General features: G+C 46.3%; 1 protein-coding gene and 1 pseudogene across 1 annotated transcript in view; both read left to right on the top strand.

Moving 5' to 3' along the window:
- Nucleotides 1–14,274, top strand: part of LOC140599614 (uncharacterized) — a 136,018-nt gene extending 121,744 nt beyond the window's left edge. Inside the window, exons 12-14 of the mRNA XM_072762956.1 lie at nt 4,542–4,618; nt 13,859–13,912; nt 14,218–14,274. Coding sequence (XP_072619057.1) covers nt 4,542–4,618; nt 13,859–13,912; nt 14,218–14,256 — 170 coding nt within the window. The 3' untranslated portion in view covers nt 14,257–14,274. The remainder of the gene's footprint in view (nt 1–4,541; nt 4,619–13,858; nt 13,913–14,217) is intronic.
- LOC140599615 (integrator complex subunit 4-like) lies at nt 6,600–9,624 on the top strand (annotated as a pseudogene).
- Nucleotides 14,275–14,484: the final 210 nt, after the last annotated feature.

Genomic DNA, 14,484 nt, shown 5'->3' with positions numbered 1-14,484 from the left:
CATTTGTGTGGTTGAGGCTATAAAAACTGCTGTTTACAAAGCTGTCGGGATTGAGGATCCCTGGCTTGGGTTGGAGAAGAAGACTCTGGCTGCAGTAGGCATTGTAGTGGGTAGAAAGTCAGGCTGTGGTAGGCGAGCCCCCTTAACTGTGAGATCAGGCAACCGGCACCCTCAAGGCCTCTGCCCACCACTTCTCGTAAGAGACCTCTGCTATTTATGTCTTCCAAAGAAGACACCCGTTGGTCGTGCAGTACTCTGAAGAAATTTTAGAAGAGGTCACGGCCTTGGAGCAGCACCGGGGATTGGACCCAGCCCATGGAGAAGCTGCCTGAGCAGATGTCCTCGGAGTCCCTGTGCCCATCCTCTGTGCAGGAGCCCCGACAGAGCAAGGGTAAGGAGCTGACCTAGCTGGCTTTCTTTGTGTAAACTTTGTCCTTCCAGCTGCAGCCTCAGATCAGATGGACACGATTGATCTTGAGCTTAGAATTGTCCTGGTAAAAAACTTTTTTAATCTCAAGGCTCTATTACATATAAATAAAGCCTGTAACCAAAAAAAAAAAAAAAAAAAAAGAAATGTCTGTTCATGTCTTCTGCCCATTTATTGACTGGATTTTTTGTTTGTTTGTTTTTTTAGGTTTTGAGCTTGATAAGTTCTTTATAGATTTTGGATATTAGCCCTTTCTCTGACATGTCATTTGCAAGTAACTTCTCCCATTCTGTAGGTTGCCTTTTAGTTTTGTTGATTATTTCCTTTGCTGTGCAAAAGCTTATTATCATGATGAAGTCTTAATAGTTCCATTTTTGCTTTTGTTTCTCTTGCCTTTGGAGATGGTCTAGCAAGATGTCCGTGCAGTTGAGGTCAGAGGTTCCTGCCTGTGTTCTTCTGTAGGATTTTGATGCATTTCTGTCTGATCATTGGGTTTTTCATCCATTTTGAGTTAATTTTGGGTATGGTGTAAGGAAATAGTCCAGTTTCATTCGTTTGCATGGGGCTGTCCAATTTCCCAACACCATTTTTTGAAGAAACTGTCTTTATTCAATTGGATATTCTTTCCTCATTTGTTGAAGATTAGTTAACCACAGAGATGAGGGTCCATTTCTGAGTTCCCTATTTTGTTCCATTGACTTATGTGTCTATTTTTGTGCTGGTACCCATTCTGTCTTGATGATTGCAACTTTGTATTGTGGTGCCTCTGGTTTTGGTTTTCTTTTTTTTTTTTTAATTAATTAATTAATTTATTTATGATAGTCACAGAGAGAGAGAGAGAGAGGCAGCTACACAGGCAGAGGGAGAAGCAGGCTCCATGCACCGGGAGCCCGACGTGGGATTCGATCCCGGGTCTCCAGGATCGTGCCCTGGGCCAAAGGCAGGCGCCAAACCTCTGCGCCACCCAGGGATCCCAACATTTCTTTTTTTTATTTTTTCAGTGTCAAATCTATTATATTTTATTTTATTTTATTTTTTAAAATAATAAATTTATTTTTTATTGGTGTTCAATTTACCAATATACAGAATAACACCCAGTGCTCATCCCGTCAAGTGCCCCCCTCAGTGCCCGCCACCCAGTCACCCCCACCCCCTGCCCTCCTCCCCTTCCACCACCCCTAGTTCGTTTCCCAGAGTTAGGAGTCTGTCATGTTCTGTCTCCGTTTCTGATATTTCCCACTCATTTCTTCTCCTTTAAATATTGAATTAAATATATAAATAATATATAATTTATAATATAAAAAATAATAAAATATACAAATAATATAAACAATAATAAAAATCATATAAAAATAATATTCTAAATGTATAAAGAGCTTATAGAACTCAATACCAAAACCCCCCCAAAATAATCCAAATAAAAAATGGGCATGGGACCTGAATAGACATTTTTCCAAGAAAGATACACAGATGGGGCAGCTCCGGTAGCTCACGGCTTAGTGCCCAGGGTATGATCCTGGAGACTCCGGATCGAGTCCCACTTCGGGCTCCCCGCATGGAGCTTGCTTCTCCCTCTGCCTGTGTCACTGCCTCTCTCTGTGTGTCTCTCATGAATAAATAAATAAAAAAAAGATATGCAGATGGCCAACAGACCTAGGGGGCCCCTCTAGGCTCCCCGGAGGGCGGGCCTCTGTGGGGGGGGGGCGGGGGGGGCGGGCGCGGCCGGGGCGTGGCCGGGGCGTGGCCAGAGCGTGCCCGGCCCCTGACCCCGAGCGTGACCCGAAGGCCTCAGGGCGTGGCCGCGGGAGGAGCTGGACCCCGATGCGTTGACCCGCCCCGCCCCGACCGTCCCCGTGGCAGGAGGTTGCGTGGCTGCGCCGCCGCTCCAGGCCCGCGGTTCCCGGCGCTGCGGGCTCCCGGCAGCGGCTCTGCAGGCCTCGGCCCCGGCGCGCAGGTCGGCGTGGGCCCCGGGAGGTGTGAGGGGCCCCGGGGTGGCTGTGCCAGAGGCATCTGGCCCTCGCGTGTGGCGCGGCGGGTGCCTGGGAGGGACCGCGCGGGGACCGCGGGCCTCGGGGGAGGCGGGGCGGGACCTGTTGGCGGAGGGGGTGGCGGTGGGGCCTCCTCTGGGCGGCTCAGGGAGGGTGCGGGGCCCCTCCCCCGGGGCTCAGGGAGGTGCCGCGGAACCCATGCGGGCGCTCAGAGGCCTTAGGGTGCAGGCACCGTCCATCGTCAGGGCACGGCCTTGGGGCGGCGGCTTGAGGGCCTGGGCTGCTGGGCCCCGGGAGCCCCCCCAAGGCCCTGGCTCTCCCTCCCCGCTCTCAGGTGCCTCCTGAGCGCCCCAGCCTGGCCGGGAGCCCGCCCCCCGCCTTGGTCCCTATCAGGTGAGTACAGCTCCCTCCGACACTGTTGAATTTTGAAGCGTTCCCCTTTCTGCGCATCCTGTCCAACGTTTGGTGTTTCCTGTCCGGCCAGTGCTGCCCATTCTCACCGCTGTGAGGTGGGATCTCGTTGTGGCTTTGATCTGTATTTCCCTGATGCAAATGCAGTGATGGGGGCACTTTCTCGTGGCCTTGTCGGCCACGTCTGTGTCTTGCTCTGTGCCGTTTCCATTGGTGTCTTTTGCCCATTTCCGGATTGGATGGTTGGTTTCTCTGCTGTGGAGTTGAATAGGTTCTTTCGAGATCTCGGATGCTGGCCCTTTATCCGAAGGGTCGTTTGCACCCATCTTCTCCCAGTCTGGAGGTTGTCTTTCAGTTTTGTTGAGTTTTTCTTTGGCTGTGCAGAAACAGCTCCTCTTCATGGCGTCCCGACGTTCCATTTCGCTCTTGTTTCCCTGGCCTTCGTGGCTGATGTAGTTTGCAAGAAGTTGCTGTGGCCCAGTTCAAGAAGGGTGTTGTTGCCTGTGTTCTCCCGAGGGTTTTGATGGAATCTTGTCTCACATTTAGATCCTTCCTCCATTTTGAGTTTATCCTTGTGTTTGGCATGAGAGGAATGGTCCAGTGTCATTCCTCTGCACGTGGCTGTCCAGTGTTCCCAGCAGCCTTTATCGAAGAGACTGTCTTTTATTCCCCCGTGGATGGTCTTTCCTGCCTGGCCGAATATTAGTTGCCCGTAGAGTTGAGGGTCCACATCTGGATGCTCTCCTCTGTTCCATTGATCCATGTGTCCGTTTTTGTGCCAGTACCACACCGTCTTGATGGTCACAGCTTTGTGGCACACCCTGAAATCGGGCATTGTGCTGCCCCCCCCCCTGCAGTGGGTTTCTTGGATACTATTCCTGTGGCTGTTCGGGGTCTTTTCTGATTCCACACCAGTCTTCAGATGATTTGTTGCAGCTCTCTGAAGAGAGTCCGTGATATTTCTGACAGATTTTGCAATAGTTGTGTAAATTGCCCTGGATCACGTTGACATTTTCTCCAATATTAATTCTTCAAACCCAGGAGCATGGAACCTTTTTCCATCTCTTTGTGTCTTCCTCAGATTCTTTCAGACGTGTTCTGCAATGTTTCGGGTAGAGATCCCCTACCCCTCAGGTTAGGTTTCTTTCTAGGTAGCTCATGCTTTTCTTTGGGTGCTGTGGTTGTATAAATGGGATTGACCCCTTCCTCGATGTCCCTTTCCTCGGTCTCATTGTTCACGTACAGAAAGGCCACTGGTTTCTGGGCCCTGAGTTTGTATCCCGCCACACTGCCGAACTTGCTGTAGGAGTTCCAGCAATCTTGGGGTGGAATCTCTTGGGTTTTCTAGGTACGGTATCATGTCATCGGCAAAGAGGGAGAGTTTGACTTCTCCTTTGCGGGTTTGAATGCCTTTTATTTCTCTTCGTTGCCTGATTGCTGAGGCCGTGACGTCTCGTACTATGTTGAGAATAGTAGCAGTGAGAGTGGACATCCCCGTCTCGTGCCTGGTCTTTGGGGAAAGGCTCCCAGCGTTTCCCCCTTGGGAATGATAATTTGCTGTGGGCTTTTTGTAGACGGCTTTGAAGATGCTGAGGAACGTTCCCTCTATCCCTATACTCTGAAGCGTTTGGATCAGGAATGGATGTCGTATTTTGTCAAAAGCTTTCTCTGCATCTATTGAGAGGATCACCTGGTTCTCGTTTTTTCTCTTGCAGATTTGATCAGTCACACGGAGTGTTTGACGAGTGTTGAACCAGCCTTGCGTCCCAGGGATAAATGCCATCTGGTCACCGTGAGTAACTTCTCAATGCACCGTTGGATCGTATTGGCTCGTATCTTGTTGAGAATGTTTGCATCTGTGTTCATCTGGGACATGGTTCTATCACTCTCCTTTTTGGTGGGGTGGGGTCTTCGTCTGCTTTTGGACATCAGGTGATGGTGGCCTCGTAGAACGAGTTTGGAAGTATTCCATCTCCAGAAGCTTCAGCTGGCCTCACTGTAGTCTCTGTGGCAGGCTCTTGATTTGGTTCACGATGGAGCTCAGTGGCCAAAGTCGTTCGCTCCACTGAGGCAGGTGGCTGCTCCGGCATGTGCGGGAAACCGATAGCATGCACCTGGGTGTGCTCTTCCCCCCGGGTGGCCGCGGGTACAAGTAGCTCTTGCATGTCGGAACAGTGAGTCAGAGGTGTTACCACCAGGTGCATTGGTTTGGTCTCAGCAGCTGGCATTTCGGTTCGAGCCGTGACCAGCTCAATCACCTCTGGCCCTGAAGCTTTAGCAGGCCCCGAGGTAGGAGCTGGGGCTGGTTGTTGAGGTGGTTCAGGATATTGCACAGGGGCGGACGCTAGTTGCCCCACTGAGCCGGGTGGCCGCTCTGGCATGTGGCGGATCCTGATAGCATGTGCCGGGATATGATCTAACGTGAGGGTGGCCAAGATTGCAGGTGGGTCCTCCTTGTCGGGAGAGTGAATCAGAGGTGTGACCACTTCGTGCATTGGCTTCCACTCCGCAGCAGGCATCTGCGCTCTGGCCAAGCACTCAGCACTGACAGTCCCGCCCAGCTCGATCACCTCAGGCCCAGAAGCTTCACCAGCCCCCAGGTTCAGAGCTGGGGTGGGCTGCTGACGTGGTTCATGATGTTGCTCAGGGGCCGAAGCTGGTTACTGCACTGAGGCAGGTGACTCGTTTGGCATGGCATGCCAGGGACATTGATCGTGGGCACCCTGGGGGAGCTCTTCTTGCAGGGTGGCCAAGTGTGCAGGTGGCTCCTCCAGGTCGGGACAGTGAATCAGAGGTGTGACTGCCGTGTAAATTGGCTTGGCCTCAGCAGCTGACATCTCGGCTCAGGCCAAGCACTCAGCACCAACTGCCATGCCCGACTCCAACTGCTCAGGCCCATAAGCTTCAGCTCGCCCCATTGTAGTAGCTCTGGTGGGCTCTTGATTTCGTTTAGGATGTTGCTCAGTGCCCGAAGTCGGTTGCTCCACTGAGGCAGGTGGCTGCTCCGTCATGTGGGGGATCCCGATAGCATGCCCCTTGGCGTGCTCTTCCTCCAGGGTGGCCGTGGGTACAGGTACTTTTTCACATTTGAAATACATTATTGCATATTTCCTTATGTTAAAAAAAATAACTGTGTCCAAGACTTAAAGATTCTTATTTACTGACGCATTTAAATCTTTCTCATAATGATCTACGGCATTTAACGTAGTAGTGAAATTGTTCATATCGGTGCCTCCGGCAGCTTTTCCTTCTGTACTTGTGGTGTTCCTGTTTATATCATTCGGATATCTTTTGAAAAACAATCACATTCTTTAGAACCCTGAGGATTTCCCTGGTGTTTTTTTTTTTTTTTAGTGTCATACAATTCCATTTATTGGACCTAATGAATACATCAGTTAAATGTTTGCTTATTTTACATAAAGGGCCCGTTTTCTTTTTTTTTTTTTGAATTTTTAATTTTTTATTGGAGTTCAATTTGTCCACATATAGTGCACCACCCAGTGCTCATCCCGCCAAGAGCTCCCCTCATTGCCCATCACCCAGTCACCCCACCCCCCCACCCACTTCCCCTTCCACTACCCCTTGTTTGTTTCCCAGAGTTAGGTGTCTCCTGTTTTGTCACCCTCACTGATAGCTTCACTCATTTTCTCTCTTTTGCCTTTATTCCCTTTCACTAATTTTTATATTTCCCAAATGAATGAGACCACATAATGTCAGTCCTTCTCCGATTGACTGTTTTCACTCAGCATAATGCCCGGGACAGCTGCAACCCAATGTTTACAGCAGCAATGTCCACAGTAGGCAAACTGTGGAAGGAGCCTCGGTGTCCATCGAAAGATGATGGATCAAGAAGCTGTGGTGTGGCGGGCAGTCATGGGGGCTCCCCTAAAGAAACGAGTGTACGAGGAATTCACTAAGGTGGTCCAGCAACAACAGGAGGAAATTGCAACCAAGGAACTGCGATTGACAAAACCAAGTAAATCTGCAGCACTCCACATAGATCGGTGTAAAGCTCCCTCCCCAATGGATGCTTTGCAGTATCTACTCCAGTTTGCCAGAAAGCCTGTTGAAGCAGAAAGTGTGGAAGGAGTAGTCAGGATTCTCTTGGAACATTATTACAAGGAGAATGATCCATCTGTAAGACTGAAAATTGCATCATTGTTGGGTTTATTATCAAAGACTGCAGGATTCTCACCAGTCTGCATTATGGATGATGCCATTAACATCCTGCAGAATGAAAAGTCTCATCAAGTCCTTGCTCAACTGTTGGACACCTTGCTTGCAATTGGCACCAAACTCCCAGAGAATCAAGCTATCCAGATGGGATCAGTTGATGTAGCCTGCAAGCACCTCACAGATACGTCTCATGGTGTAAGAAATAAGTGCCTGCAATGACTTGGCAATCTTGGCTCTTTGGAGACAAGTGTGACAAAAGATGGAGAAGGCCTAGCTGTCAGAGATGTCCAGAAGATTATAGGGGATTACTTCAGTGACCAAGACCCAGGTGTCAGAACAGCGGCTATAAATGCCGTATTGCAGCTTCATGAAAGAGGACAAATTACACCAAGCAATTTATAATCAGGCCTGTAAATTGTTGTCTGATGACTATGAACAAGTGCGCAGTGCTGCAGTCCAACTTATCTGGGTTGTCAGCTCTATCCTGAACGCATTATCCCCATTACTTCTTCTAATGAAGAAATTTGCTTAGTTGATGATGCATTTGGAAAAATTTGTCCCATGGTCAGTGATGGCTCCTGGGTGGTTCGAGTTCAGGCTGCAAAGCTATTGGGCTCAATGGAACAAGTCAGTTCTCATTTCTTGGAGCAGACACTCGACAAGAAGCTCATGTCAGATCTCAGGAGAAAACGCACTGCACATGAACGTGCCAAGGAACTTTATAGGTCAGGAGAGTTTTCCAGTGGCAGAAAGTGGGGAGGTGATGCTCCCAAAGAAGAAATAGATACAGGAGCTGTGAACGTGATTGAGTCAGGAGCTTGTGGAGCCTTTGTTCATGGATTGGAAGATGAGATGTATGAGGTCTGCATTGCTGCCGTGGAGGCTCTCTGCATGCTGGCCCAATCTTCACCTTCTTTTGCGGAGAGGTGCCGCCCTGATTTCCCGCTTGACATGTTTAATATGAAATTGAGGAAGTACGTCTACAGTCCATACACAGCATGAGAAAAATTTGTAATAATATCACTCTCCGAGAGGATCAGCTTGACAGTGTCCTGGCTGTGTTAGAGGATTCGTCCAGAGATATTCGAGAGGCTGGCTCTTCACGAACTTTTATGCTGTACTAACGTTTCAACTAAAGAAGGGATTCATCTTGCACTGGCGGAGCTGCTGAAAAATTTAACCAAGTACCCTACTGATAGGGACTCTATATGGAAGTGCTTGAAGTTTCTGGGAAGTCTGCATCCAACCCTGGTGCTTCCCTTGGCGCCAGAGCTCCTGAGCACCCATCCGTTTTTTGACACAGCTGAACCAGACATGGATGACCCAGCTTACATTGCAGTTTTGGTTCTTATTTTTAATGCTGCTACAACCTGTCCAACAATGCCGGCACTGTTCTCAGATCATACCTTCAGGCATTAAGCCTACCTCCGAGACAGTCTTTCTCATCTTGTTCCTGCCTTAAGGTTACCAGGTAGAAAACTAGTGTCATCGGCCGTTTCTCCCAGTATTGCGCCCCATGAGGACCCGTCCCATCAGTTCCTGCAGCAGAGCCCTGAAAGGGTGTACAGTCTTCAGAGCGCCGGGACCCTCAGGGAACCCAGAAGCTTCTGGAGTTCATCATCCGGGATCTGCAAAGACTTGGAGAACTTCAGTCTGAACTAGCAGGAGTTGCTGACTTCTCGGCTACCTATCTTCGGTATCAGCTTCTTCTCATGGAGGCCTTGCAAGGAAAGCTGTGGAATGTGGCTGCCCCTTTATATTTGAAGCAGAGTGACTTGGCCTCCACAGCAGCAAAACAGATCATGGAAGAGACCTACAAAATGGAGTTAAAAAAAAACAAAACAAAACAAAAACAAAATGGAGTTCATGTACAGTGGTGTGGAGAAGAAACAGGTGGTGATTATACATCACATGAGGCTGCAGGCCAAAGCCTTGCAACTTATAGTAACAGCACGGACTACTCGAGGCGAGGAGCTGACCCCTTATTTGGGATGTGTGAAAACGTTTTACAGGAAGTGGACTTTTTTCAGAGGTGTTTTATTGCTCATTTGCCCCCACCTACAGGACAGCTTTGTGGACAAACGTCTTGACCTTATGCCCCGACTCATGACATCCAAACCTGTGGAAGTGGTCAAAACTCTACAGACCATGCTGAGGCAGAGTACCTTCTTGCACCTTCCCCTCCCAGAGCAGATCCACACACTTCAGCCACCATCATTGACCCAGCAGGCGAGTCAGACAACCCTTTGCGATTTACATCTGGATTGGTTGTGGCCCTGGATGTCGATGTGACCCTGGAACATGTGCAGGACCCTGAGAGTGCTGTGAAGGTCCAGGTCTTCTATCCAGATGGCCAGGCTCAGAGGATTCATCCTAAGCCAGCAGACTTGCGGAATCCTGGCCCAGGGCGCCACCGGCTTATCACTCAGGTGTACCTCTCCACCTCTTCCAGGTGGAAGTGAGGCTGCTACTGGCCCACAACTCCAATTCCCGCATTCCAAAATCCCCCTCTATTGAAGGTGGCAAAGTGTCACCCCAGGTGGAAACCAGCATCGAGGGCACCATCCGCTTCAGCAAGTCTGTGAAAGTTTACATAATGCCCAAACCCGCAAGGCGCTGAGTCACAAGCATCGTGTAGAGCTGAAGCTGAGAAAGACCTTCTCAGGTAGCAGAGTGAGCCCAAAGCCTAGACCACTTCACCTGGAGCCGGCGGATGGGCATGAGCACCATCACCCTTATTGTCTCATCTGGTATCAAACACAAAATAAATTATTTTGCAATAAAAAATCAAAAACCTTCAAGTCCACACCTCTTCCTTCCCTGACTCCCCAACCACCTCTATAAAGTTGAGAAAACAACAACAGCAACAACAACAACAAAAGAAGCTGTGGTCTATGATACAATGGAATATTACTCAGCCATTAGAAATGACAAACGCCGTGAAAGGAGAGTGACGTTTGGTTCTACTTGTTGGGTTCATGTTGTTGTACGTGTGTGTGCAGCCAACCAACAGTGCTCGTTAGGTACCAGATCATGTACTAAGAAGGGTCTTTTACTCAAAACCAGGAAAGAGGAGAGAGAAAGAACTAGTTTCGAGAGCTTTTTGATTTGGAAAAAGCATTCCAAAAATCACGATTTTCATTATACAGTAAGGGAGTAGCTTCCTTTCTGTGTTCATTCTCATGAGGATTAACGATAGAGGGAGTCCTGTGAAATGAAGACCACTTTGTATTCCAATTTAATTCCTGGAATTTCTTAATTGTTTCTTTTCTTTTCTTTTTTTTTTTTTTGGTTTTTACTGACATTCAAAAACTGAAAAACTTCTAGCTCATAACTTTGTTGCATTTCTAGGTCCCTGCAGCAACAAAAGGAAATCGTCGTATTAGGACTAGAAGATTAAGTGAGTCCTAAAGTATTGGAAGAAAATTCTAAAATATACATTGAGGTTCTACAAGGAAAAGATTGAGTTTAAACAAAAGAGCCTGAGCTAATTCTTCCAGAAGGTTTGTTACCTTGAATTCAGAGCCCTTTTATGAGTATATTAGAAAAATAAGTAGTCCCACAGTATCAGTCGATTCATGTTTTAATGAGAAGAGAGCTAACATTAATGAAACTAACTCTAAAGCAGTTGACTGCCAGGCTGATTGTTAAATTGGTTATTATGGAAACAGGAGAACCAACTCACACACTTAGAAATGAGGTCCCAGACTGGAAGCACTGGTAAATGTAGCTGCTCATAATCTAAGTTAAATAATTCCTTGACAATCTGAGTAGATCTATATCAACATGGCGGTCTTATATGTAGTTTAGGGTGTTTAGTAGGAAATTATCGAATGGACTTCATGATTCCGTAGAGCTTATTTTTGAGAGGTGCTAGTGAATCAGGAGGGAAAAAAATGAATGCTCAAAAAAGTCCTGTTTCCATCTTACACATTTGGGGAAACTGTAAGAATATGTCCAAAGAATCTTGGTCTTCAGTAGTTTTATATACAGTAATAACTAACACCATAAAATAGCACTTATTTAGATAGAACTGATGGTAGACGTGGCAGTACTACATCCTTTTCTACAATGTCTGAGCATTTGTAGTACTTCAGACCTTTCCATCAGGCGTCAACATTAAATATAGAATACCTCTAGAAAGTATAAAAATAATTTTGTCTTTGGAAGTAGTTAACGTGAAGTTTTTCTGTGTGTCCCATTGGACTTTTCTAGTGATGATCCTCGTAGGATGCTTTATCAGTAGGTGTCTGGATTTTATGGACTAAAAACCTGATATTTTCTTTTACAGTTGAAATCTGTAAATTATCTTTATACTTAATTTTCTATGTCCTTTCATAGCAAAAAGTAAGCAAAATATGCCAAGACAAAGAATGATGGTCCCCCCACCAAACCTTGAGCATAACCGTTGAGGAACAAGAACGGTCGGAGATCTATGTGTGTGTATCTGTATGTACATCCATGCACACATGGCAAGATTTAACAGAAATCACAATTCCGACATCATCTGTGGTTTATGTCACAGCTCTTCTCTGTCGTCAGCCTCTGTTTTTCTCTTTGGGCTTTCGTTGAAAAATACTCGGCCTCATGTCTTTCGCTCTGAGACTTTAACTGTAATCCTTGAATTCTTAATTTCAGTTCAGAAACCCTAGTCTTAGAACTCATGAGTCTCCAGATTTCCATGACTGTCACCAAAAGTTGAAAATCCTATAGGTTTGTCCCCCCCCTTTTTTTTTAAACTAAAGACTTAAAAGAAAGAAAAGAAAAAAAATGCTTCTTTCTGTCTTGACAAACATGAGGAAGAAACTGCAAACAGGAATACAGGTGGAAGCAACTCCTTCTGTAGCCTCCCCTTGTACTTTTAAAAGAGCTTTGTCATGTGGTTAATGATGGAGAAAGTTGACAACATGCATTGTATATGTCTGCTGTCCGCAAACTGTATTGTGTGACCATATATTTTTCCCAGTCATTGAAAGGGTTCTCCCAGTGTGATACGTCTTAATTTAAAAAAAAAAGTGGTTTTTTCTCCTTTAAAATAGTCATCATTTGGTTCTGGATGTATTACACTGAGTGAAGTAAGTCAATCGGAGAAGGACAAACATTGTAATGTCTCATTCATTTGGGGCATATAAAAATAGTGAAAAGGAAGAAAGGGGAAAGGAGAACAAATGAGTGGGAAATATCAGAAAGGGAGACAGAACGTGAGAGACTCCTCACTCTGGAAAATGAACAAGGGGTGGAAGAAAAGGAGGTGGGGTGGGGGTGTGGGGTGACTGGGTGATGAGCATTGAGGGGGGCACTTGATGGGATGAGCGCTGGGTGTTATGCTATATGTTGGCAAACTGAACTCGAATAAAAAAATCATCATTATTTTATGACATTTATAAAATGCAATAAAAGATAAGGAAACCATCCTGAGAGGCAAGATGCCTCTCTCATTTGGCCATCTTTTTAACATGTTTTACTTATTTTCCTCCCTTATTATTTAAGGCTTTTTTGGATGTATGCACTGACTTTTTTTTATCAGCTATATTTTTGAGGAATAAGCTCTTCAATTTACAGGTGCTGTATCTTTTATAGTCATAAATTCATTGGTTCTAGAAATACACATTTGCTTCCATGTATCCATTAGAGTGCAACAATACTGAACTCCTTTGGGATTTTCCACTGATGAAAGTTGTTTTTATACTTACCTGTTGTATTGAAGCAAGTCTGAAGACCAGGCAGAAAGCTGACTAGTGATCTGAATTGCAAAATGTTGAGAACTAACCAGTGGGTTGTCATGGTGCGTAATGACTCTTTTTGTGTGTGTGTGTGTGCCTAATGACTCTTAAGTACAAAGGAAGTTTATTAATTATTTGAAGTCAAGACAACACAGTCATTTGTAGGAGATCCTTAGCTAGAAAGTGTTGATATTCTTTGAAGAAATCAATACAACAAAACCTTAGAAAGTTTGAGAAGAAGTTACAAAAAAATCAAAACCTGAGCTGCAGAAAAGTAAAGTCATGTATCTGAGGTGACAAACGTAAGGGAAGCAAGTAAGTGCAGGAAAGCTGGAAGCTCTCGATTGGTCGCGGCCACAGAGAGTTTGGACAAGACAACAGGATGTGCCACTTTTGTTTTGTAGGGAAGTGTCGTTTGTGACCATCATATTTGTAAATGGGTTTTCCGTTGGTTTTGGCGGCAACAATGTTTGCCACTCCTCTGGTCTAACTGGACCGAGACATCCCTCGCTCCTGTTACCACTACTCCATGTTTGCAGTGCTGTTGGTTGGCTTTGGAAATGTGAACTTTGTGGATAAAACAGGGAAGTTTCTCTGGCATCGAGTGGAAAACAAAGAGCCCACACAAGGCTCTGTAGGGATGGTGTGTGTGCATGCGTGCGCACGAGATACTCTCGTAACAGGAAATATACAGTACTCAATTTCATCAACAGTAGCTCAAATTTAGTTACTGAAACAGTGGTTTCAGTGAACATTGTATTCTCTGCTTCAGGTTTCTGTTGAAGCGACAAATTTGGAAAGTGTAGTTCCGTGAAGAACTACAAATTCATTAGAATATAGCTGACCTCCCCACAACGTGGGTATTAGGGGTCTCGACAGCATCCCCCAGCACAGCTGAAAATCCACATATGATTTTTGATTCTGCCAAAACTTGACTGTTAGTAGTAGGCCACTGTTGATTGGAACCTTACCGATGATATAAACAGTAGACTAATATGTATCTTACAATGAAGTGAGCTGGGGAAAAGAGAATGTTATTAAAATCATAAGGAAGAGGGGCGCCTGGGTGGTGCAGTCATTGGGTGCCTGGGCGATGCCGTCAGTTAAGTGCCTGACTCTTGGTTTTGGCTCAGGTCATGATCTCATGGTCTCTGGATCAAGCCCTGCATCGGGATTCATGCTCAGCAGTGAGTCTACTTGGAATTCTCTCCCTCTGCCCCTCCAACTCGTGTACACACTCTTTCTCATTCTCTCTTAAATAACTAACTAAATCTTTAAAAAAAGAAAATCATGGGAGTAAAGACATGTATGGTGCTGTACTGTATAAAGAAGTGGACCCATGCAATGCAAACACATGTTGTTCAAGGAACAACTGTACTCTTACCTTTTATATATATATATATCTCCCACTTACTAAACTGTGATCGTTAGACAGCCATCAGCAGTTGTCCCTAAGGCTAATGACCTCTTTTTTTGTCTCTCCTACTCCTAGTCTGCAGAACAGGAATGCTGCCCCTCTCTACTGCATTAGCAGGAAAAGATCTCTGAGGGCAATTTAGAAGACCTGGTGTCTGTTTCCATGCTTGCCCTTTCCAAGCTGGGTCACCTGTCCTCACTCCACGGGACCTTTGTTCTGTTACATGTGCTTGAATAGTAGATGGTGGTCAAAGAGTCTCATACAGTATAATCGAGTTGGAAATCGCTGAGCGCACGACTTACATGAGAGCCACCCCGCCCCGGGTCCCCTGCCCTGCATGCC

This window comes from Vulpes vulpes, chromosome 7, assembly GCF_048418805.1.
Source record: "Vulpes vulpes isolate BD-2025 chromosome 7, VulVul3, whole genome shotgun sequence".
Taxonomy (NCBI): domain Eukaryota; kingdom Metazoa; phylum Chordata; class Mammalia; order Carnivora; family Canidae; genus Vulpes; species Vulpes vulpes.
Note: the sequence above shows the minus strand (reverse complement) of the source record. Positions and strands in the feature narration are given on the sequence as shown.